The sequence below is a fragment of the Perognathus longimembris genome, chromosome 11 (assembly GCF_023159225.1).
Source record: "Perognathus longimembris pacificus isolate PPM17 chromosome 11, ASM2315922v1, whole genome shotgun sequence".
In the NCBI taxonomy this organism is placed as follows: domain Eukaryota; kingdom Metazoa; phylum Chordata; class Mammalia; order Rodentia; family Heteromyidae; genus Perognathus; species Perognathus longimembris.
Window position 1 is genome coordinate 19,764,786 of NC_063171.1, and position 25,723 is coordinate 19,790,508.

The 25,723-nt window shown below is 44.3% G+C and overlaps 1 protein-coding gene across 1 annotated transcript; it reads left to right on the top strand.

Annotated features, from left to right (window-relative positions):
• The first annotated feature begins 761 nt into the window (after positions 1 to 761).
• Shcbp1l (SHC binding and spindle associated 1 like) lies at positions 762 to 25,044 on the top strand. Its single transcript, XM_048357708.1, has 10 exons — positions 762 to 1,193; positions 4,707 to 4,856; positions 8,637 to 8,851; positions 8,975 to 9,061; positions 9,134 to 9,352; positions 11,413 to 11,518; positions 18,237 to 18,390; positions 20,215 to 20,465; positions 21,890 to 22,012; positions 24,625 to 25,044. The coding sequence occupies exons 1-10, from the start codon at positions 762 to 764 to the stop codon at positions 24,874 to 24,876; spliced, it is 1,989 nt and encodes a 662-aa protein (XP_048213665.1). The 3' UTR covers positions 24,877 to 25,044.
• The last annotated feature ends 679 nt before the right edge of the window (positions 25,045 to 25,723 follow it).

The window sequence follows — 25,723 nt, forward strand, 5'->3', positions numbered from 1 at the left end:
TTTTAGTGGTTAACTGGAGATAAGCGTCTCCACAGACTTTCCTGCCCAGGCTGGCTTTGAACCCTAGTGCTCAGATCTCGGCTTCCTGAGTAGTTAGGGTTACAAGCATGAGCCACCAGCACCGGGCTAATGTAATCTTTCATGTGCGAATTCTGAACAGCTCAACCGAAACCAGACAGGCCGCCGGCCCCTGACCAAGCTCTGCCTTGACACAAAGCGAACGTACAGTGTAAACGCCAGGGAAGTAGAACTGGGGCGCCGTGAGAAGCCGCGGGAGGCAGCCGGGCGCTGGATGAGCCTCTAGGTGCGTAAGGACCAGGCGGCCGCGCAGCGTGCTGGCGGAGGACTGGGTGACACGTGCTCATCTGTGGGGCGCTGGTGACCGGTGGGGAGGGGACTCACAACCACCCGAAACCTATGAGGACCCCAGAAAATACCCCCTGGGAGGGAGTTCAGTGCCGGGTGGGGGGATCCGGAGGGCGAGGGGCGGGGTGAGGGGGTGCTCAGGACAGGCTGGCACCGCCACCGCCGGGGTGGCCCCACTTTTGTGGGGGGCGGTGACCTCGCAGCCGTGCCCCTGCCCCTCCGTGTGGCTCCGGCTCGAACCGCAGCCCCCGCCCGAGGCCTGCGGGACCCTCGTGCCCGCGCTCGCGGGGGCGGGGGGGGAGGGCAGCGGGTGGGCGCCCCACGCGCACGGCCGGCGCGGCCCGGGGCGGGAAACGCGGCCAACGGCTGCAGCTGGCCAGCGGGGTGCGGCGGAGATGGCGTCGGGGTGCAGGGCCGCCGGGCCGGAGGACGCGCTGCGGAACATCAGCCCCGGCAGGCGAGGCGACAAGGCGGGCGCCGCGCCCCCCGGGGCTGGGGCGACGATGGCGGCCGCCCTGAAGGGCCCCGCGTCCCCGGTGCGCTCGGTGGTGGCCTCCCCGCGGCCAGTGAAGGGCAGGGCGGGCCGGGAGGCGGCCCGGCGCCGGCTGCAGCTGCCGCCCGCCGCCGCGCAGGCCGAGGCCCGTGGGGAGGCCGCGGAGGAGGAGGAAGAGGGGGACGGGGAGGAGGGGGAGCCCCTGCTCCTAGCACCCGAGGAGGACGAGGACGAGGCGCAGCCGCTGCCCCCCGTCTGCGCGTCCCCTATGCGGGGCATGTGGAGGGACGAGAAGGTGGCGCTGTACTGCGACCAGGTGCTGCGGGGCTCCAAGGTGCGAGGACGACCACGCGGGGAGGCGGGGGGGGGGGGGGCGAGGGGGAGAGGAGTGGCTGAGGGAAGAGGCTGAGGGGAGGAGGCGAGAGGGAGGGGAGGAGGCTGGGAGACAGGTGTAGAGAAGAGGTGGGGGCTGGGGATATGGCCTAGTGGCAAGAGTGCTTGCCTCGTATACATGAGGCCCTGGGTTCAATTCCCCAGCACCACATATACAGAAAATGGCCACAAGTGGCGCTGTGGCTCAAGTGGCAGAGTGCTAGCCTTGAGCAAGAAGAAGCCAGGGACAGTGCTCAGGCCCTGAGTCCAAGCCCCAGGACTGGCCAAAAAAAAAAGTGAGAAGAGGTGGGGTTAGGGAATTGGGGCGTTCTTGGCAATGATGGAGGGGCAAAGGTCACAGACAAAAGCTACTTTTCAAAAATGTCTGTGTGTGCGCGTGTGTGTGTGTGTGTGTGTGTGTTGAACTTAGGGCCTGGGAACTGCCCATGAGGTTTTTTTCACTCAAGGCTGACATTCTACCACCTGAACCACACCTCTGCTTCCAACTTTTTGGGTGGCTAATTGGAGATAAGACTCATAGACGCTCCTGCCCAGGTTGGTTTGGAATCTTAATCCTCAGATGTCAGCATCCTTACTAGTTAGGATTACAGGCCATAGCCACTGGTGCCCACCAAACACTTTTTTAACTTTCAAAAATTATGTTTTTAGGGCTGGGAATATGGCCTACTGGTAGAGTGCTTGAGTAGCATGCATGAAGCCCTGGGTTCCATTCCTCAGCACCACATAAACAGAAAAGGCCAGAAGTGGCGCTGTGGCTCAAGTGGCAGAGTGCTAGCCTTGAGCAAAAAAGAAGCCAGGGACAGTGCTCAGGCCCTGAGTTCAAGCCCCAGGACTGGCAAAAAAAATATATATATATATGTATATATATATACACATGTGTGTGTGTGTTTTAAATGCTATTTACTGTTTATGCTGAATTTCCATCCACTTCATGCCCTCTGTCATACTTCCTGCCTCCATGCTTAACCCCCCCCCCCCCAAATAACCTCTCAATTAAATTTCTCTGACACTACTGGGGTTTGGGTTCAGGGCCTCATGCCTGGCATAGCCTTTTCACCCTCAAGGCTGATACTCTTATCACTTGAGCCAACCTCTACTTCCAGCTTTTTGTTAGTTATTTGGAGATAAGAATCTCAGAAATTTTTCTGCTTGGGCTGAACTATAACCTAGGTCCTTGGGTCTCAGCCTCTCGAGTGACTAGGACAGGTAAGAGCCACAAGCCTATTTCAACAACATTTAACTAGCACACGGTCCCTACCCACCCATGTCTACCTGCTGATCCTCTGCTTTTGTTGAGATTCTCTGTGGTGCTTTCATACATGCTGCAATGTGTGACACATTCAGCTTGTTCCCCCCATTCTATTTCTCTAAATTCCTGGAGTGCCTACCTTACACCCTTAAAGCTAGTTTATCACACAATGTAAACCTAACAACATGTGGCGGGGGGGGGGGGGGGAATATAAACATGGGCTGGGAATGTGCCTTTTCCTCAATACCATATAAACAGAAAAGCTGAAAGTGGCGCTGCGAAACAAGGGGTAGAGTGCTAATCTTGAGCAAAAGAAACTCAGGGACAGCACCCGGGCCCTGAGTTCAAGGCCCAGGACTGGCAATACACACACACACACACACACACACACACACAAACACACACACACACACACACACACACACACGACAGCCCTGTAGAGAAGAGAGCTTCTAGATGATATGTGTGGTTCATTATTACTCACACAGACGTCTTAGTTGTCCTAGGTAGTAGTAATAATTTGTGCCCAGACATAAAAGGGTTTTTTTTGTTTTTGTTTTTTGTCAGTTGTGGGACGTTTTTTTGGTCAGTTGTGGGTGCTGTGCCTGAGCTCTTTTGCTCAAGTCTAGTACTCTATTACTTTGAGTTTACTTCCAGTTTTCTGGTGGTTAATTGGAGATAAAAGTCTCAAAGCCTTTCCTACCTGGGCTGGCTTTGAACCATGATGCTTAGATCTCAGCCTCGTGAGTAGCTAGGATTATAGGCGTGAGCCACCAGCACCCAGCTAAGATAGTTTTTTAGACTAGACTTTGAAACTGGAATCCTGAAAACCTTGGTGCTTTGATAATGGTTCCCAAAGCGCAATGGTAGGATGTGGAACAATGTTTATAGAGAAAACACCTGCTAACACTCAAACAGAATAAATACTATGTATTCAATCCGTTTTTAAAGCATGGCAGAAGAATTGTGTGTACAGCTACATTTACTTCAGTGAAATTGTAAGAATTAAAAACTGATGATAAACTGGGTGCCAGCACCTGTATTCCTAGCTACTCAGGAGACTGAGATATGAAGATCAGGTTCAAAGCCAGCCCAGGGAGGGAAGTCCTTGAGACTTTTTTTTGCCAGTCTTGGGGCTTGAACTCAAGGCCTAAGCACTGCCCCTGGCTTCTTTTTGCTCAAGGATAGCACTCTACCACTTGCGCCACAGTGCCACTTCTGGCTTTTTCTATATACGTGGTGTTGAGGAATGGAACCCAGGGCTTCATGTATGCGAGGTAAGCACTCTACTGCTAGGCCACATTCCCAGCCCAAGACCTTGAGACTCTAATCTCGAAAAGCTGGAAGTAGGGCTGTGGCTCAAGTAGTAGAGTTCAAACCCCAGGGCTGGCACTAAAAATAAAAAAGCAAATGGGAAAATATTATTGAATGCTCAGTACACTAACTTGTTTTATAAAATAGAGTGACATTTTAAAATTTCATGTACTGAATGTTTTAATAGGATATTCCATCTTTAAAGTTCATAAAAGCAATTATTATGTTTTAAATATAATTGATATGTTTTTTTTGGTTTGTTTTTTTTTTTTTTTTTTTACCAGTCCTGGGGCTTGGACTCAGGGCCTGAGCACTGTCCCTGGCTTCTTCTTGCTCAAGGCTAGCACTCTGCCACTTGAGCCACAGCGCCACTTCTGGCCATTTTCTGTATATGTGGTGCTGAGGAATCGAACCTAGGGCCTCATGTATACAAGGCAAGCACTCTTGCCACTAGGCCATATCCCCAGCCCCGATATGTTTTGAAGGGGCTTTTGGTTTGTTTTTTGGAGAGACAGTCTCATTATATAACACAAGTTGGACTCAGACTCTTAGTTCTCCTTCCTCAATATCCTAAGTGCTGGCATTATAGGCATGCACTACCATACCTATCTGACCACTGCTGTATTTTTAGCATGTGTCAATATATTTCATCTGCTCATTGGAGTAATAAATTACTTAATGAGACAGAGATCTCTTAATCTGAACTCAGGGCATGGGCAGTGTCCCTGAGAATTTATGCTCAAGGCTAGCACTCTACCCTTTGAGCCACAGCTCCACTTCTGGTTTTTAAGTAGTTAATTGGAGACAAGAGTCTCCTGGGCTTCCCTACCCCAACCACAATCCCCATTTCAGCCTCATGTATTTCTCCGTCTTTGTTGTCACTCTTATTAGGCAGAAGATGCTGATGAAGCCATGAGTAAATACCTGTCAGAAAAGCTGAAGCTGAGGGACAAATGGCTGGGTGTGTGGAAGACCAACCCCGAGTTGTTCTTCGTGAAATATGAGGAGGCCTCCATTCCTTTCGTTGGGATCCTGGTTGAGGTGACTAAGTTTCACATCATCCTTGTTCCCTGAATGAAATGATAAGTTTTGCTTTGGAAAAATCTGGGGCTATCATTTTCCTTTTGCCTTCATTTACCTCAGTTGTGAGGTTCAGTTCATTCGGATGAAGAAATAAACCAGAAAAACTCTTGACAAAATGTGAACTTGAAGACAGAAAAAGAAGAAACTTCCAAATCTGACTTTCAGAGAGAAAAACAAGCTTTTCGTTTTATCTGATGGTATCTATCAGGGATCTCAAAAAGATTTTCTGGTTTCCAAAATTGACTCACAGATATCTCATAAAGCATTCAAACCTAATTCCTCTCTTTAAAAAAAGGGGGGAGGGGCTGGGAATATGGCCTAGTGGTAAAGTGCTCACCTTGTATACATGAAGCCCTGGGTTCGATTTCTCAGCACCACATATATAGAAAAAGCTGGAAGTGGCACTGTGGCTCAAGTGGCAGAGTGCTTGAGCAAAAAAGAAACCAGGGACAGTGCTCAGGCCCTGAGTTCAAGCCCCAGGACTGGCAAAAAAGAGGATTTTAGGTAGAATCAGAAGTACATGGGGGCTGGGGATATAGCCTAGTGGCAAGAGTGCCTGCCTCGGATACACGAGGCCCTAGGTTCGATTCCCCAGCACCACATATACAGAAAACGGCCAGAAGTGGCGCTGTGGCTCAAGTGGCAGAGTGCTAGCCTTGAGCAGGAAGAAGCCAGGGACAGTGCTCAGGCCCCGAGTCCAAGGCCCAGGACTGGCAAAAAAAAAAAAGAAGTACCTGAGCCCATTTCCATCTGTTTTTGTACGTTCTGTTATTTTGAGGACAACAATAAACAGTTGAATAGAGTCTCAAAAAAAGAAAAGAGAAAAAAGAAGAAACTGTATGCATTGATTGCATGTAGATATTGTGCACTAAAACCATGAAAGTCTATTAAACTGAAAAAAAAAATCATGAGTAGATTCTCAAGAACATAATGAGCCCCTAATATTAATCTCTTCGAAGTGCCAGAGGAGTAGCTCACTCCAGCTATTCAGGAGGCTGAGATCTGAGAATTCTAGTTCCAAGCCAGCCTAGGCAGAAAAGTCCATGAGACCCTTATCTCTAATTAAACAGTAAACGGTCAGAAATAGAGCTGTGGCTCAAGTGGTAGAGTGCCAGCCTTGAGTGAAAACGCTAAGGAACATCACCCAGGCCCTGAGTTCAAGACCCAACTGACAAAAAAAAAAAAATGTTCCCAATCTCATATGTTTCAATTTGTAGGGGTTTTTTTTCTTTTCTTTTTTTTTTTTGTCTTGGGGCTTGAACTCGGAACCTGGGCACTGTCCCTTAGAAGTTTTGCTCAAGGCTAGCACTTTACTACTTTTGGCCACAGCTCCACCTTCTGTCTTTGGGTGGTTAATTGGAGATAAGTCTCATGGACTTTCCTGCCCAGGCTGGCTTTGAACCTTGATCCTCAGACCTCAGTCTCCTGAGTAGCTAGGATTACAGGCCTGAGCCACCAGCATCCACCTTTGGTTGGAAACATTTTAAGGGGGGTTGGGAGGGAAGAACTTTTGGAAGTGAAAAAACCATGATAGTAGACATAAAAGACTTAAACCACAGTATTAGGAGCAATGACAGATAAAATAGTAATTTCTATATGGTAGAACTACAAGACTACCAAACTGAAAGGAGGGGAATCAGAGGATCTTGTCCAATCTACTGGTGCCAGACTCGGCAGGGAAGAGAAAGGAGGAGTGTATTACATTTTCTCAAGTAACAGAATCAATGTAAAGTTTAAACAAATGAAAATATTTACTGCCCTGATGTATTGTATCAAGTTACCATGGTGTACTCCATACAGCTGTACAAGTAGATTTGTTTCTTTTTTCTTTTTATTTTTTTGTCAGTCCTGGGGCTTGGACTCAGGGCCTGAGCACTGTCCCTGGCTTCCTTTCACTCAAAGCTAGCACTCTCCCACTTGAGCCACAGTGCCACTTCTAGCTTTTTCTGTTTATGTGGTGCTGAGGAATTGAACCCAGGGCTTCATGCTTGCTAGGCAAGCACTCTCTCACTCAGTCACATTCCCAGCCCTGCAAATAGATTTTAATGACAAAAATAAAGATAATAAGGAGTTCTATTTTTCATAGCATACAGTACAGCTAGTTGATTATAAACTATATTCATGTATAATAATGATTAAAATCAAAAGTAAGGGGCTGGGAATGTGGCTTAGTGGTAGAGTGCTTGCCTGGCCTGCCTGAAGCCCTGGGTTCCATTCCTCAATACCACATAAACAGAAAAAGCCAGAAGTAGCACTGTGGCTCAAATAGTAGAGTGCTAGCCTTGAGCAAAAGAAGCTCACAGACAGTGCCCAGGCCCTGAGTTTAAGCTTCAATATCAAATTTTAGAAATGTACTTTTTTCCTATCACAAACATTGTGGATCATTTTTAATCTACAAACACCCAGTTTTAAGTTGTTTTCCTAGGTGTTTGTTCTACTTTATCATTGCTTTGAAGGACAGAATTTATGTTAAGCTGATTATAAAATTTGTATTTCTAAGTTTGGCTAGTGATCCGAAAAGGTATTTTCTATATTTAAATAAATATTGCAGGTCACTGGGGCTTATGCCTATACTCCTAGATACTTAGGAGGCCGGGAAGTGAGGAATGAAGTTCAAAGCTAGTCATAAGACTTCATCTCCAAGGAACCCACAAAAAGCTAGACTACAGGTGTGGCTCAAGTAGTAGAGCACCAGCTGCAAGCAAAAAAGCTAAACAAGACCAGAAAGCTCTGAGTTTAATTCCTGGTACTGGCACAAGAAAATTGACTGTTATAAGGCCCTGGGTTTGATTCCTCAGTACCACATAAACAAAAATAGCTGGAAGTGGTGCTGTGACTCAAGCAAAAGAAGCTCAGGGACAGTGCCCAGGCCCTGAGTTTAAGACCCAGGACTGACAAAAAACAAACAAACAGAAGTACAGATTGAAAAGAAGTTGATATTTATTTTTATTCACAATCACTCTATGCACTGTTAAGCAAACTCATCAAAGAAAGATTTGTGTGTGTGTGCTGGACCTGGGGCTTGAACTCAGGACCTGGGTACACTCCTTGAGCTTCTTTTGTTTTTGTTTTTGTTGCCAGTCCTGGGGCGTGAACTCAGGGCCTGTCCCTGGATTCTTTTTGCTCAAGGCTAGCACTCTACCACTTGAATCACAGCGCCACTTCTGGCCTTTTCTATATATGTGGTGCTGAGGATTCGAACCCAGGGCTTCATGTATATGAGGGGAGCACTTTACCACTAGGCCATATTCCCAGCCCCCTGAGCTTCTTTTTTTTTTTTTTTTTTTTGCCAGTCCTGGGCCTTTAACTCCGGGCCTGAGCACTGTCCCTGGCTTTTTTTTGCTCAAGGCTAGCACTCTGCCACTTGAGCCATAGCACCACTTCTGGCCTTTTCTATATACATGGTGCTGGGGAATCTAACTCAGGGATTCATGTATACAAGGCAAGCACTCTTGCCTCTAGGCCATATCCCCAGCCCCCTGAGCTTCTTTTGCTCAAGGCCAGTGCTCTACCACTTGAACCACAGCTCTACCTCTAGCTTTTGTGGTGATTAATTGGAGACTGAGCTGGCTTTGAACCTCAATCCTCTCAGATCTCAGCCTTCTGAGTAGCTTAGGTGTGAGCCACCAGCAGCCATCCAAATATTTAAAAGAAAGAATTTTATAACTGGGTCATAGAAGAGAAAAAAGGTTGTGGTTTCATGTTCATTTGGAGTCACCTGTGTTACATTTGCCTTAGGTAACTTGCAAACCACTTCAGAACTCATCCTCTTGTTTCAAAGTTACTGTGTCTGTGGCTGAGCCCTTCTCTTCCAACATTGCAAACATTCCAAGGGACTTGGTTGATGAGATTTTGGAGGAGCTGGAGCACAGTGTACCTCTCTTGGAAGTGTACCCAGTTGAAGGACAGGATGCAGACATAGGAGACATTGCTCTGGCCTTGGAAGTTGTAAGGTAAGCAAGCTTTCTTCCACATTGCCAGACACATTGCCAGACTCGACTGTTAATTTAGTATGCAACCTTTGTTTATATGAGTGCGTTATAAAGATCAATTTGTTATTTTACCATTTCTTGTAGGTTTTTTTATGATTTTCTTTGGAGAGACTGGGATGATGAAGAAAGTTGTGAGAATTATACTGCTCTTATTGAAGAAAGAATTAACTTGTAAGTACAAATTTAGCAATGATTGTGCACACTACACAAGAGCAATAGCATAAGCATCGCCATGCTTTTCAGGTGGTGTGATATACAGGACGGCACCATCCCGGGGCCTATTGCACAGCGCTTTAAAAAAACTTTGGAGAAATACAAAAACAAGAGAGTTGAACTCATCGAGTACCAGAGCAATATTAAAGAAGATCCATCTGCAGCAGAGGCTGTTGAGTGCTGGAAGAAGTACTACGAGATAGTGATGCTCTGTGGATTACTGAAAATGTGGGAGGATTTACGCCTGCGGTAATGGCTTGCTCTATTTGAATCAGAGACATGAATGCATAGTCTTTCTTTTATGATAGCACTTGTTCTATGGGTTTGATTATAAAATCAGATGTCTCATTAATGCATTAAGTCCACGGTACAACTTGGAAAACTATTTTCAAGTGAGCCAAACTTGCTGAAATGTTTATGACGAACAACTCATAAATCCAGGCAGGCTTTGACTTAATCTTGTGTATGTATATATTGAGGCTTGAACTCAGGGCCTGGGCCCTATCCTTTAGCTTTTTCGCTCAAGGCTAGTGCTATACTGCTTGAGCCACACCTTCACTTCTGGCTTGTTGGTGATTAATTGAGTTCCATGGACATTCATGCCCAGGCTAGCTTCCATCCAGGATGCTCAGTTATCAACCTTCTGAGTAGCTAAGATTACAGGCACGAACCACTGGATCACACTAAAGTTGAAAAATTCTTAAAAACAATGCAAGGTCTGGTGGCTCAGGCTTTGCAATCCTGACTACTTAGGAGGCTGAGGTCTGAGGATCTCAGTTCAAAGCCAGCCTGGGCAAAAAATCCTTGGATGCTTAATCTCTCTTAATTAACCACCAAAAAGGCCAGAATTGGAACTGTGGTTCAAGTAGTAGAGCACTAGCTTTAAGCAAAAAAGCTCAGAGACAGCTCCCTAGGTTCAAGCGTTAGGACACACACACACACACACACACACACACACACACACACACACACACACACACACACGAAGTAATTGCTAAAAGCTAAAAAATATTGGTACCAAAGCTGATACCTCTAAGCATCAAGCAATAATCAAAGTACTGCAGAGAATCAAAGAATGCCACGTCAGGAGGTTACTGGTGTATCTATTAGGAAAGGTGGCCCTCATAGCTGATAGTAATGACAAAAGCCAGCAACTATACTAAGTTTTTTCTCTGACTTTTCTTTCCAGTCCTGGGCTTCAACTCAGGGCCGGGGCACTGTCCCTAAGCCTCTTAGTGCTCAAGGGTAGCACTCTATCACTTGAGCCACAGCACTACTTCCTCCTTTTTCTGAGTAGTTTATTTGGAATTAAGAGTCTCATGGACATTCCTGCCTGGGCTGACTTTGAACTGCAGTCCTCAGATCTCAGCCTCCTGTCTAGCTAGGATTACAAGCATGAGCCATGGGAACCTAGCTCTAATTTTCTTTTTGAGTTATGTAAATAAGATACGAGCCAGCACCCGTGGCCCATGCCTAGCTACTCAGGCGGCTGAGATTTGAGGATTGCAGTTCAAAGCCAGCGAGGGCAGGCAAGTCCATGAGACTCTTATCTCTAATTAACCATCAGAAAATGGGAAGTGGTGCTAGGGCTCAAGTGGTAGAATACTAGCTTTGAGCTGAAGAGCTCAGAGACAGCACCCAAGCCCAGAGTTCAAGCCCTACGACTGACAAAAAAAAAAAAAAAAAAAAAGAGATAGGAAATAGGAAATGAAAGAAAAGTAGGAAGAGGAAGTAGCTAGAAGTGCCAAATAGCAGATAATATAAAATCAATTGAGAAGTTGAAACAATGCTAGGAAGAGCATAGCCAGCTATTGTATAGACTGTATCAATACTCTTATGACCCATATTGTAAGATGTAGCCCATCTCTGTATTGTGGAAGTCTGTCACTTAGTGGACTGCAAACACGCAATCAGGAAATGCTTTTTCTGTACTGCAATGTTGAGCCAGCTGAAGCAATAGGTTACATAACAATTTCCAGGTATGATCCTTCAAACATGCAATCAGGAAATGCTTTTTCTGTACTGCAGCATTGAGCCAGCTGAAGCAATGGTTGTAGTGGGTTACATGACAATTTCCAGATATAATCCATTAACATGTAAAGGTTTGAGAATTTAAGAGCTTAAGCACACAGTTATCTAAAAGGCTCTAATCCTTACATTGCTCTCAAGTGGCTCTGCTTTCAAAGAGGTTACAGTTCACAATATCTAATGCTCAAAGATGCTTAGCACCAAGTTTTTATTTAGTAAGTAAAGGTAGTTTGGATATTTTCTACTCTAATTTAATGATTAATAAATATTTTGTCCTACAGAGTTCATGGACCTTTCTTTCCAAGGATTTTGAGACGTAGGAAAGGGAAAAGAGACTTTGGAAAGACTATCACACATATTGTAGCAAAAGTGATGACTACTGAAATGGTAAGAAAGGCACTTTATTTTCTCTCTCTGTGCGTGCGCGCGCGCGCGCGCGTGTGTGTGTGTGTGTGTGTGTGTGTGTGTGTGTGTGTGTGTGTGTGTGTATTCCAGTCCTGGGGCTGGAAGGCCCTGAGGCCTGGAGACTTACCCTGAACTTTTGTGCTGAAGGCTAGTTAATGCTCTACCACTTTAGCCACAGCTCCAGTTCCAGCTTTTTTTTTTTTTTTTTTGCCAGTCCTGGGCCTTGGACTCAGGGCCTGAGCACTGTCCCTGGCTTCTTCCCGCTCAAGGCTAGCACTCTGCCACCTGAGCCACAGCGCCCCTTCTGGGCGTTTTCTGTATATGTGGTGCTGGGGAATCGAACCTAGGGCCTCGTGTATCCGAGGCAGGCACTCTTGCCACTAGGCCATATCCCCAGCCCCCAGTTCCAGCTTTTTGATAGTTAACTGCAGATAAGAGTCTCATGGACCTTTTGCCCAGGCTAACTTTGAACCTTGATCCTCAGATCTCAGCTTCCTAAGTAGCTAGGATTATAGTTGTGAGCTACTAGCACCCAGCAAGACACTTTATTCTTTATTTGCAAGTAGCTGCTCAGGTAGACTTCTTGTCTTAACTCAGTAATGCCTGGTTTCCTCCACTGTCTCCAGCCCAGTGACAGGCATATAGGTAATGAACAAACAAATACAGAACACTATTTCCTGAACCCTAGCTTTTTCAGGTACTGCCTTGTTGCCATACTGAGGAAGAGATAAAATGACTGAAGCAGACTTATAGTCTTGATTCTTCATCTATCTGACAGATTTCAAAGGAAATGGAGATAATGGTCAAGTGAAAAGGAAACTACTAATAAAGCCCAGAATGAGGGCTGGGAATGTGGCTTAGTGGTAGAGTACTTGCCTAGCATGCATAAGCCCTGAGTTCCATTCCTCAATACCACATATATAGAAAAAGCCAGATATGGTGCTACGGCTCAGTGGTAGAATGCTAGCTTTGAGCAAAAGCAGCTCAGGAACAGTGCCCAGGTCCTGAGTTCAGGCCCCATGACAGGTCAAAAAAACAAACAAAGCACAGAATGATAGATACCATAATAGCATACATAAGGATGTAATAATCTTACGATGTTGCTCACGCTTCTTGATTCTGCAGCCTCAGCCTCTTAAATAGCTGAGGTAGCAGATGCATATCACCATACTTGACTCAACATAAGACTTATAAATCATAAAAATCTGACTTTTAAATTTACATTTAATTTTTTCTTCAGTACTGAGGCTTGGGCCCAGGGCTTAGACATAGTAGGAAGGCACTCTACTGCTAAGCCTTATATCCAGCCCTTTTTTGAACTGGCTGTTTTTGTGAGAAGGTCTTGCATCCTGCCCAGGCATGTGCCTGGATCAATCCACGTATTTTACACTTGCGGTTATATTTGGGATAACAGGCCTGTGTCACCATGCTCAGCTTCTGTTAAGCTAGAGTCTCACAGACTTTCCTGCACAAGCTGGCCTAGATCTACAGTCCTCCTGATCTCAGCCTCCCATATAGCTAGGATTTCAGGTATGAGCCACAGGTGCCTGGCTGAAACGTAGTTTTGATTCACCAGTTTGCTTCTTAATATTTGTAATTAAATAACTTACATGGTTTCTCTAATTTCCTAAGTAATGAAATCTAGCCTTAAGTGGAAATTATATTTTTTGTTGTTGTTGTTGGTGGTGGTAGTGGTCATGGGGCTCTGGGCCTGGGCACTGTCCCTGAGCTCTTCAGCTCAAGATTAGTGTTCTAGGGGCTGGGGATATAGCCTAGTGGCAAGAGTGCCTGCCTCGGATACACGAGGCCCTAGGTTCGATTCCCCAGCACCACATATACAGAAAACGGCCAGAAGCGGCGCTGTGGCTCAAGTGGCAGAGTGCTAGCCTTGAGCGGGAAGAAGCCAGGGACAGTGCTCAGGCCCTGAGTCCAAGGCCCAGGACTGGCCAAAAAAAAAAAAAGATTAGTGTTCTACCACTTGAGCCACAGTGCCACTTCCAGTTTTCTGGTGGTTAACTGGAGATAAGAGTCTTCCTGCCTGAGCTGGCTTTGTGAACTGTGATCCTCAGAACTCAGCCTCCTAAGTAGCTAGGATTACAGGTGTGAGCCACTGACACCTGGCATTTATATGAATCTTATAACAAAAAAGCCTTATATGTAAATAAGTGTTAACTACTGTTACCACTTTGCTATTTATATTCTAATCATAGACAGACATTGTCACATTTTTCCTGTGGTGCTCCAAAATTTACATAACATATCACCATCTTAAAGTGAGCATCAATGTCACTTAGTACATTCACCATGCTATACACCTGTAGTAAGTTGCCATTTTTATCAGTCCAAAATAAAACTGCCAGATTCTCCATTTCTTTCAATCTCAAAGAGCACTAATATGTTAAATTATAATGTTCAGCCGAGTATCTGGTTTACAAGATCAAACCACCATCACTGCTCAACTTTATTTTGCATTGATTGGGTGGCTTGAACTTAGGAGGCCTGGGTTCTTACTGCTCCTTAGCTTTTTTCACTCATGGCTGGTGCTCTCTACCAGTTGAGCCACAGCTCCACTTCTGGTTCTTTGGTAGTTAACTGAAGATAAGAATCTCACACTTTCCTGCCTGGGCTGGCTTTGAACTACAATTCTCAGATCTCAGCCCAGTGAGTAGCTAGGATTACAGGCATTAGCTACTGGTGCACCCAGTAATATATTCTTATTTCAATTATTCTTATATTTGTTAGTGACCTGACAGATATCCTTAAATAACTTCAGCTAAGATGAAAAAATGAATGCTGACTATGTCTTACAGATTTTTTTTTTTTTTTTTTTGCCAGTCCTGGGCCTTGGACTCAGGGCCTGAGCACTGTCCCTGGCTTCTTTTTTTTTTTTTTTTTTTTGCTCAAGGCTAGCACTCTGCCACTTGAGCCACAGTGCCACTTCTGGCCATTTTCTGTATATGTGGTGCTGGGGAATTGAACCCAGGGCCTCATGTATACGAGGCAAGCACTCTTGCCACTAGGCCATATTCCCAGCCCCTATAGATTGTTTCTTAATGGAGAAACTTCATTAAGACACAGCTGGGTGCTAATGGCTCACGCCTGTAATCCTAGCTACTCAGGCTAAAATCTGAGGATCATGATTTGAAGTTAGCTTGGGCAGAAACATCTGAGAGGCTTTTATCTCCAATTAACCAGCAATAAATAAATAAATAAAAGAAAAAAGGCTGGGAATGTGCCTTAGTGATAGAGTGCTTGCCTAGCATGCATGAAGCACTGGGTTGGAGTCCTTAGTACCACATGAACAGAAAAGGCTAGAAGTGGCACTGAGGCTCAAGTGGTAGAGTGCTTGCCTTGAGCGCAGAAAGGCTCAGGGAGAGAGGGAGAGAGGAAGAGGAGAGAGAGACACACACAGAGAGACAGAGAGAGGCGGGCAGGGAGCGCCCTAGTACTGGCTCCAAGAAAAAATAGAGAAAGCTAAACCAAGCTGCCTGCAAATGTGCATTAGCTTTACCTCTTCCTTGCTTAGGGCCCAACCATGCAGCCAGAGGGGCAGGCCTAGAGTCTAGACCTGAGAATGGCCTTTTTGATCACTTGTGGAGTACTTCCTCTCCCGCTCATGCAAATTTCATTGTGGACCCTCCAAAATGTGGGGTACTCTTTTTTTTTTTTGCCAGTCCTGGGGCTTGAACTCAGTCCTGAGCACTGTCCCTGGCTTCTTTTTGCTCAAGGATAGCACTCTACCCCTTGAGTCACAGCACCACTTCCAGCTTTCTTCTGTGTATGTGGTGCTTCATGTATATGAGGCAAGCACTCTACCACTAGACCACATTCCCAGGCCCTGTGAGATACTCTTTTAAAATCCTTATTAGAATTTTTCTCACTTCCTGTCAGGGCTTTCACTTGCCTCTCTCTATCTAGACAATGTGTTACTCTAGACAGTAATGTTTTTATCTGAGGCTTGCCTGCAAGGCCACCCCAAGCTGGTAGTGAAACAAAAGTTAGCTTCTATGCTAGTCTTTCAGTGAACTGTCTGCTTGCCCCAAACGCCCAGCCCCCTTATTTTTTTATTTTTTGGTCCAAGACTGGGACTCAAACTAAGTACCTGAAACTTTTGCTCATTGGCTAGCACTTATTTTGATAAGGCTTATAATGTACCCCTCAAAACATGCAACTAGCCCCTTTATTTCCTCACCTCCTCCAACAAGTCTCCTTAAGAACATGGGCAGCATCCAGGCACTGGTAGCTCACACCTGTAATCCTAGCTACTCAAGTGGCTGAGACCTGAAGATTGAATTTCAAAGCCAGCCTGGGCAGGAAAGTCCATTAGACTCTTCAGTTAACCACCAGAAAGCTGGAAATGGTAGAAAGCTAGCCTTGAACTGAAGAGCTCAGGGACAGTCCACGACAAAAAACAAAACAAAACAACAACAAAAAACACAGGCCGTTAGTCCTATTGCTGCTGTGAAGCTGAGGAGTGCAGGGTGGTAGGCAAATAGGCAAAGACACCCCTAGCTTTTCTTTCTTAGCGAATCTTACTAGTCTTTTCATTAAATAACCCCTTTGTTGCTATGTTCTATTAGATCCTAGAATTCTGAAAAGTTGATTCTATTTTTTGCCAACTTACTGTTTGCTTCAGTGGAAGAACAAATTCTTAAGAGATCCAGGCCACCATTTCTGTGACATCACTTCTTTTTTCTATTTTGAACCTCTCCATGCTCTTCTTTCCCAAGAGACATATCCAAGTTTGTTCTATCTTAACAAAATAGTAATTGACTCTAACACCATACTTGTATTTCCTGAAGTTGATGACTTACTTATATTGGAAAGTCAGCATAAGTTAAAGAAAACAAGGTAAAAACAGGTGCTAGTGGCTCATACCTGTAATCCTAGCTACTCAGGAGGCTGAGATCTGAGGACCGAGGTTAAAAACTCAGGCAGTAAAGTCCATGAGACTCTTACCTCCAGTTAATCACTAAAACACCAAAATAGGGCAGGGAATGTAGCTTAGTGGTAGAGTGCTTGCCTAGCATGCATGAGGCCCTGGGTTCGATTCCTTGGTACCACATAAAGTGAATAAAGTAAAAAAAAAAGTCATTAAAAAATTAAAAACAGGGCTGGAGATATGGCCTAGTGGCAAGAGAGCTTGCCTCGTATACATGAGGCCCTGGGTTCGATTCCCCAGCACCACATATACAGAAAACGGCCAGAAGTGGCGCTGTGGCTCAAGTGGCAGAGTGCTAGCTTTGAGCAAAACAAAAGCCAGGGACAGTGCTCAGGCCCTGAGTCCAAGGCCCAGGACTGGCAAAAAAAAAAAAAAAAAATTAAAAACAGGTCTGGGAATATGGCCTATTGGCAGAGTGCTTGGCTCCCATACATGAAGCCCTGGGTTCAATTCCTCAGCACCACATATATAGAAAAAGCCAGAAGGGGGCTGTGGTTCAAGTGGTAGAGTGCTATCCTTGAGCAAAAAGAAGCCAGGGACAGTGTTCAGGCCCTGAGTTCAAGCCTAAGGACTGGCAAAAAAAAAAAAAATTAAAAACAAGCAATACCAAAACAGCCAGAAGTGGAACTGTGGCTCACATGGTAGAGTTCTAGCATTGAGCACAAAAACTTAGTGACAATACGTAGGCCCTAAGTTCAAGCCCCAGGACAAACATGAAATATGCATATACATTAAAAAAGAAAAAGGAAAATAAGGCAAATAAGGCATTTACACACCTGTAATCCTAGCACTTGGGAATCTGAGGCAGGAGGATCATGAGTTTGAACCCAGAAAGACCCTATCTTAAAGAAGAAAAAAAAAGTCAGGTGCCAAGGACTCATGCCCGTAATCCTAGCTACTCAGGAGACTGAGACCTGAGACTCAAATGTTTGAAGATTGGGCAGAAAAGTCTCCATGAGACTTATTGTTTATCTCCAATAAACCACTCAAAAACCACTCAAAGTGGTAGAGCACTAGCCTTGAGTAAAAGAGCTCAGGGACAGCACCCAGGCCCTGAGTGCCAGCCCCACAACAGCCAAAAAAACAAAAACAGGGCTGGGAATGTGGCTTAGCAGTAGAGTACTTGCCTAGTATGCATGAAGTCCTGGATTCAATTCCTCAGCACCACCTAAACAGAAAATACCGGAAGCTACACTATGGCACAAGTAGTAGAGTGCTAGCCTGAAGCAAAAAGCAGCAGGGTCAGTGCTCAGGCTTGAGTCTCAGTCCCCAGGACTGGCCAAAAAAAAAGGTATATACAGCATGAACTGTGATGTTCTATATATAAAGTGTGGCTTTAATACCACCTGTGTCCTAGGCCAGCTCATAATCTCCGGGAATGTTAATCTCCTTAGCAGGGGCTACATGTAGTGAGGCTGATGTTCACAATGTCTTGGACCTATAGCTCACACCATGTCTTTTCTTTTGGTACTGGGGCCTGAATTCAGGGCTTCTTGCTCTTGCTCAGCTTTCTTGCTCATGGTAAGAAAAACACTTAAACCATGCCTCCAGACTAGCATTTTGCTTGTTAACTGAGGAGGGTATCTCAGGCTTTTCTTTCTGGGCTAGCTCCAAATGCCAGTCCTTCAGATCTCAAGTAGCTAAGATCACAGGCAGGAAGGAAGCCAGTTACCTGGCTCCTATTACTAGTAGCTATGTAAGTGATTGGTTTCCATTGAGCTTGCTGTTGAAAGAAGTGTATTTTTCCCTTCTTTGCAGGTAAAGGACTTGTCTGCAGACACCCTTCTCCAGCAGCATGATGATTTGGATTTGGCTTTGGATAGTTGCTATAGTGGAGATACAGTAGTTATTTTCCCAGGAGAATATCAAGCTGTAAATCTTGCTTTACTGACTGATGACATCATTATTAAGGGTTAGCAGGCTGTCCTCCACGTAATATATAGCGTACTCTAAACATGTATAATTAAATTAATAGAAATCGGGCTGATGGGGTTTAGAGTATGGCTTACTGGTAGAGTGCTTGCATGAAACCGGAAATGACTCTGCTGCTCAAGTGGTAGAGTGGTAGCTTTGAGCAAAAGCCCAGGGACAGTGCTCAGGCTCTGAGTTCAAGCCCCAGGACTGGCAAGCAAAAAAAAGGGGGTGGGGGTGAGGAAAGAAAAAGAAATTAGCTGAGGTGTGATTGCCTAGCAAAGCACAAGGCTCTGGGTTCAAACCCCAGTAATGCAAAACAAAACCAAAAGAACCCCTCAAAACAAAAATCAGTTTATATCCCACAAAAGTCCCTTTGTACCCTGTATGGTAAATTTTTATTTATATTTCCCCCCTCCTCCTTTGAGGTGGGTGATACTGCTGTTTGTGTTCATGATCCTATCCCACAATAGCCTCCCAAGTGGCTGAGAAAACAGGTGTATCACCATGCCTCTGAATTCATCATGCTTTATTTTTGTTGTTGTGGGGCTTCAACTCAGAGTCTAGGTGCTCTCACTGAGCTCTTATTTTCTGGTTAATTGAAGATAAGTCTCCTGCATGTGCTGGCTTTGAACCACAATCCTCAGATCTCAGTCTCCTGGGTAGCTAGGATTACAGGGGTGAGCCATCAGCACCCGGCCATGTTTTCTATAGCTCCGTTTTTTGTTTTCAGTCATGGGGCTTGAATTCTGGGTCTGGGCCTTGTGCCTGAGCTCTTCGGCTCAAGGCTAGCTTAGCGCTCTACCATTTAATCCACAGCACCACTTCTGGTTTTCTGTGGTTAATTGGAGATAAGAGCTTTACAGATTTTCCTGCCCAGACTGGCTTCAAACCCCAATCCTCAGATCTCAGCCTCTTGATTAGCTAGAAATCGGGCTGATGGGTGTGAGCCACTGGTGCCCAGTTCCATGTTTATGTTTACCAAAACTACTGTCCTTTTAACATGGCAAAGAGTATTTCTATATATAGTCTGGCCAAAAGTAGAGTTAACTTAGAGTCTATCACTTTAAAAAAAAAAAAAAAAAAAGCTGGGTGGGCTGGGGATATGGCCTAGTGGCAAGAGTGCTTGCCTCGTATACATGAGGCCCTGGGTTCAATTCCCCAGCACCACATATACAGAAAACGGCCAGAAGTGGCGCTGTGGCTCAAGTGGCAGAGTGCTAGCCTTGAGCAAAAAAAAAAAAAAAAAAAAAAGAAGCCAGGGACAGTGCTCAGGCCCTGAGTCCAAGCCCCAGGACTGGCCAAAAAAAAAAAAAAAAAAGCTGGGTGCCTGTGTTTCATGCGTGTAATCCTACTCAGGAGGCTGAGATCTGAGAATTGCAGTTCAAAGCCATCCCAGGCACTAAAGTCCATGAGACTTTAATCCCCAATAAAATATTGAGGAAAAGCCAGAAATGGCACAGTGGCTCAAGTAGTAGACCTCCAGCACTGAATGAAAAAGCTAAGGGACAACACCCAGGTCCAAAGGTTCAAGCCCCAGTACTGGCATAAAAAAAAAGCGTAGCATATATTTTGTATCTCAGATATTTGTACCCTGCTGATTGTAAAACTTAGGGAAATATTTAGAGGAATGAGTATATTGAATAAATACTACTGGTACATTTAGATCATGACCATAAACATATTTTTCCATTAGGGCATCAATATATGGACAAAAGATTATAGTTAAGTACCTAGTTAGCAACCGAATCATTTATATATACATGTCTAACTTTTGGTGAAAATATTTTAAAGAAAAATATTTGTTTTTGTTCCTATATACCAGGAGTTGGAAAGAGAGAAGAAATTATGATTACTTCTGACCCTTCTCATGACAGTTTTGTGGTCTCCAAAGCTGACAATGTGAAACTAATGCACCTCTCTTTGATACAACAAGGGACAGTTGATGGTATTGTGGTGGTAGAGTCAGGTCACATGACTCTAGAAAACTGTATATTAAAATGTGAAGGAACAGGAGTATGTGTTCTTACAGGGGCTGCTTTGACAATTACAGACAGTGAAATAACTGGTGCCCAGGTATTTCATTCTATCGAAGTTTTATATTACTATAGGTAATGACTGTGAGGGATCTTTAAATTCAAACAATAGCAATTTATTTTTCAAGGGAATTAAAACTCAGAAAATGAGAAAAATCAACCAAGTGCTATTTAACACTGGGAAAAGTGAACTGCCTAACATGTATATACTATATAAATATATGTATATAAGGTATAATGTTCATGTATACATATTTATAAATAACTATTAAAACAAATGACTAGCTGGGTGCTGGTAGCTCACACCTGTAATTCTGGTGGCTGAGATCTGAAGATCACACACAGTTCAGAGCCAGGCCAGTCAGGAAAGTCCATGAGTCTTATTCTTAACTAGCCACCAAAAAGCCAGAAATGGAGCTGTGGATCATGTGGTACAGTGCTAGCACTGAGCACAAAAGTTAAGATTGTGCTCTGACCTTGAGTTCAATCCCGGGGTCCAGCATGAACACACATGCATACACACGCATACCACAACCCTCCAAACAACACAATCGCTTAAAAGACCTCTAGCCTCTTTTCTATAGGACTCATCTGGGTAGCAAAGTTTGACATCAGCCTAACCCGTAAGTAGTTCTCTAAGTTTTTAACATCTTAACACCTCTCCATGTTGATTCCCCCACCTCCCCATACCAGTATACATTTGTATCCACAAAGCTTAAGTTTTTATTTCTTGTTTCTGATTTGGCCAGTCCTACAGATTGAACTCTGGGCTTGGGTGCTGACTTGAGCTTCTTTTGCTCAAGGCTAGTGCTCTGCCACTTGAGCCCCAGCACTTCTGGCTTTGAGTAGTTTATTGAAGACAAGAGTCTCAGACTTTTCTTCCCAGGCTGGCTTCCAACCACAATCCTCAGATCTTAGCATCACGAGTAGCAGCTAGGATTATAGGCATGCGCCACCAGCATCTAGCAAGTTTTTAGTCCTTGATTGATATGACACACTATTGGGGGAAATGTTTGGTAAGGTTGGTGCAGACCTAAAGGTCTACCCTGTGAAATAGCAGGTGCAACATTAAAGCTAAATCGACATTAGAGTCAGTCTGGTGTGAATCTTAAAACTTAAGATTTCTGTATTAGCAGGAGACAAAGATCCAAATACACAAATATGAGATGGCAGTCTTGGGCTTGGATAAGATGTAACTTCTTCAGTGCTTCAATGACTGTTCACTGCATTAAAAAAAAAAAAAAAACTACAATGTCATTGCATGAATTATGTAGCTTACTTAGCAGTTTAGCTTACTAAGAGAGGCTTTTTAAGTTTTGGGGTAGTGCTTGTAAAGCCACTTGGCAAGCATTCATAAGGCCTTGAGGGCTGGGTCCTGAGGACTACAAAATACTCCAGTAAAAAAGTAAGTTGGAGTAGGAATTGTGCATATGCCTTGTGACTTCTTTCATTTGCTTTTCACAGGGTGCTGGTGTTGAGCTATATCCTGGGAGTGTAGCCATTTTGGAAAGGAATGAAATTCACCACTGTAATAATCTCAGAACTAGTGACAGTTCGAAAAGCACTTTAGGTGGAGTTAATATGAAGGTACTGTCTTAAAAATCAGAGTAGAATCCTAAAAATTCTAAGCAATGATTACACAGGTACTAAAACATTACCTTAATTCTTACCACTGTTACTTTAGAAAGAAAAATTACTTATGTGTAAATGATGGCTGATGGGAAAGCATTTTAGTTTAGTAATTTGACCTTAAAAACTGTTAGCAAGTAACAGATTCTGAGAAAGTAAATTGGGTTGCTCTTAAAAGAGTTTAAATGTCTTCCCATTCTTCCACACTTCTGTAAATCCTGGTTCCACTCCAGGCATCTGTAATGAAGTTTTACACTGATGGAGTTTCCTCTACATGTCTATGCTGTAATTGATTTAGGAATGCTCATTGTCTCTTCAAACACTATTCTAATGTGCATGACACAAAGCTTCATGAAACTGGATTCTCCTTTTGTCTAATCTCTGCATTTAGTTTGATTTTGGAACATTTTAGATTTCTGATTTTCAGAATTAGAGATGCTCAACCTGTACTAGTAGACATCCCCCATCTGCTCCAGCCTGACTTCTAACTAAGCCAGAACTGGTTGACAATAAGGTATACCTGGTAATCGAAGCCCTATAATTCTAAGTTTGAACATTGATTTATCTGAAAAACTTTTTTAGCAGGGCACTGGTGGCTCATACCTGTAATCCTAGGTACTCATGAGCTGCGGAGGATCATGGTTCAATGCCAGCCTGGACAGTAAAGTCACTGGGATTCTTATCGCCAATTAACCATTCAAAAACTAGAAGTGGGGGCTGGGAATATGGCCTAGTGGCAAGAGTGCTTGCCTTGTATACATGAAGCCCTGGATTCGATTCCTCAGCACCACATACATAGAAAAGGCCAGAAGTGGCGCTGTGGCTCAAGTGGCAGAGTGCTAGCCTTGAGCAAAAAAAAAGCCAGGGACAATGCTCAGGCCCTGAGTCCAAGTCCCAGGGTTGGCAAAAACAAAACAAAACAAACACTAGAAGTGGCACTGTGGCTCAAAGTGGTAGAGTGCTAGCTTTGAGCAAAAGAGCTCAGAACAGCACCCAGGCCCCAAGTTCAAGACCCATGACTGAAACTAAAAAACAAAACAGGCCTAAGTATTATCAGTGGTACCTAAATGTTAACACAATTCACAATCACTCCTGAAGAGTTACTTTCTTCAGCAACCAATTCAGTAAGATTGGAGTAAAGATAATTTGTTTTAATAAGTTTCCAGGCCACAAACTTGAGGCTCTAAAGTGACATTTGGGTCAAAATGAGCCAAAGGGGCTGGGAATATGGCCTAGTGGCAAGAGTGCTCGCCTCGCATACATGAAGCCCTGGGTTTGATTCGCCAGCACCACATATATAGAAAATGGCCAGAAGTGGCGCTGTGGCTCAAGTTGGCAGAGTGCTATCCTTGAGCAGAAAGGAGCCAGGGATAGTGCTCAGGCCCTGAGTTCAAGGCCCAGGACTGGGAAAAAAAAAAAATTAACCTCAAAATGAGCCAAAGACGGGCTGGGGATATGGCCTAGTGGCAAGAGTGCTCACTCACCTCGTATACATGAAGCCCTGGGTTCGATTCCCCAGCACTACATATACAGAAAATGGCCAGGAGTGGCGCTGTGGCTCAAGTGGCAGAGTGCTAGCCTTGAGCAAAAGGAAGCCAGGGACAGTGCTCAGGCCCTGAGTCCAAGGCCCAGGACAGGCCAAAAAAAAAAAAAAAAAAAAGAGCCAAAGACCCACCCACATCTGGTAGCTTGCCAGGCATGGTGGGCACATGCTTGTAGTTCTGACTTAGGAGACCAAGGCAAGATTTTGTTTAAGACTGGCTCATCTGGGCTACATAGTAAGATTTTGTCCCAGTAATATAAATATGTAGATCCAGGATGGCAAGGCCCTGGGCAACAAAAGCTGTTCTCTATTGGGTGTGATGGTGCCAGTTTATATTCCAGGGATGAGATACAGGCCAACCTTTGCTAGTGAGGGTTGTATGTGCAAGTATTTCAAATTCCCTTAAAAATCGGAAAACATTTTACTTGCCCCAAATAGGTTAGCCTGAGTTCTATTAGAGACTTTGAACAAAACAAAAAGAATCTTGAGCCTTCAGACTAACTTGGAATGTAACTTCAAACATTCATACAGTACTAATAATCACATACCTTTGTCAGGGTTCAGAAAACCTGTCAAGAACTATACTTTGCGTTCTCCAGCCGTACCTCTGTTTTTCCAAAGATGCAGCATATTCAAACTACACTAGCTGTTTCTGCTGTTCCCAGAAATTATCCTGTTGTTGCCATTACCTTCATCTGAAACCTTTTTTATACTTTAATAATTAGTGACTATTTATAGCTGAATTGGTTACTATCTGCTGGGTGCTGGTGGACCATGCCTATAATCTTAGCTGTGCAGGAGGCTGAGATCTGAGGATCATGGTTCAAAGACAGCCCAGGCATGAAAGCGTGTGAGACTCATCTCCAACCACCCAACTCAAAGCCAGAAGTGGTGCTGCGGCTCAAATGGTAGAGTACTAGAGTACTAGCTGTTTAGCACAAAAATAAGTTTTAACTTTATATACTCATTAGCTCCTAATTTTTTGTATCAAAACTAAAGCATTTAATTTCCCCAAATAACTCAACAGGTTCTTCCAGCGCCCAAACTGAAGATGACTAATAATCACATTTACAGTAACAACGGGTATGGAGTTAGCATTCTTCAACCAACTGAACAATTTTTTATTGTGGCAGAAGATGCTCTGAACAAAGGGGCAGCTTCTGGAGACAAAAAAGATGACAAAATGCTCTCTAAAGTAATGCAGAACCTGAATCTGGAGATGAATAATAATAAAATAGAAGCAAATTTGAAGGGAGATATCAGAATAGTCACCAGTTGAAGAATCTGAACAAATTTCAGGAATTTAAACAATTTTCATATGGTAGTTTTAAGTGAAAAGCTTAATAAAAACATTAAAATGTCTTCTCATTTTTAAAATAACCACTTTGAGATTGTCACTCCTTTAAAAAAGCCAAGCATTTTTCTTGCATTCCTGTGTGGTATAATCACTTTTTTTCAGTTATAGGACTTGAACTCAGGCCCCCGCCTCTTCCTAGGCTCTACCACCTAAACCATGCCTTCATTCCCTCCTGAAATTTCCCTTTAGGCTCAGACTTGAGTATTACCCAGACTTCTTACATGTCTGTAATTTAAAAGCATGGCTTGCCACACCCAGAAGTAGCGCTGTGGCTCAAGTGGCAGAGTACTAGCCTTGAGCAAAAAGAAGCCAGGGACAATACTCAGGCCCTGAGTCCAAGTCCCAGGACTGGCAAAAATTAAAAAAAAAAAAAAGGGGGGGGGGGGAGAGAGGTATCTTGCTGTGGAACTCAAAGTCAGGATCTCATGTTCTCCCTTAGCTCTTCTGCTCCAGAATGGTGCTCTACCACTTGAGCCACATTAAGGCTGAAACTCTGGGCATGGGCAGTCCCTGAAACTTTTGACAAAGCTGGTGCTCTGCCACTTGAGCCATAGTACTTCTGCACTTTTTTTTTTTTTGCCACCCTGGGGCTTTAACTCAAGGCCTGAGCTTGTTTTTGCTCAAGGCTAGCATCCTACCACTTGAGCCACAGCACCCCTTCTGACTTTTTCTATGTACATGGTGCTGAGGAATCAAACCCAAAAGCATTCTACCACTAAGCCGTATTTCCAGCCCCACTTCTGGATTTTTCCTGAGTAGTTTGTTGGAG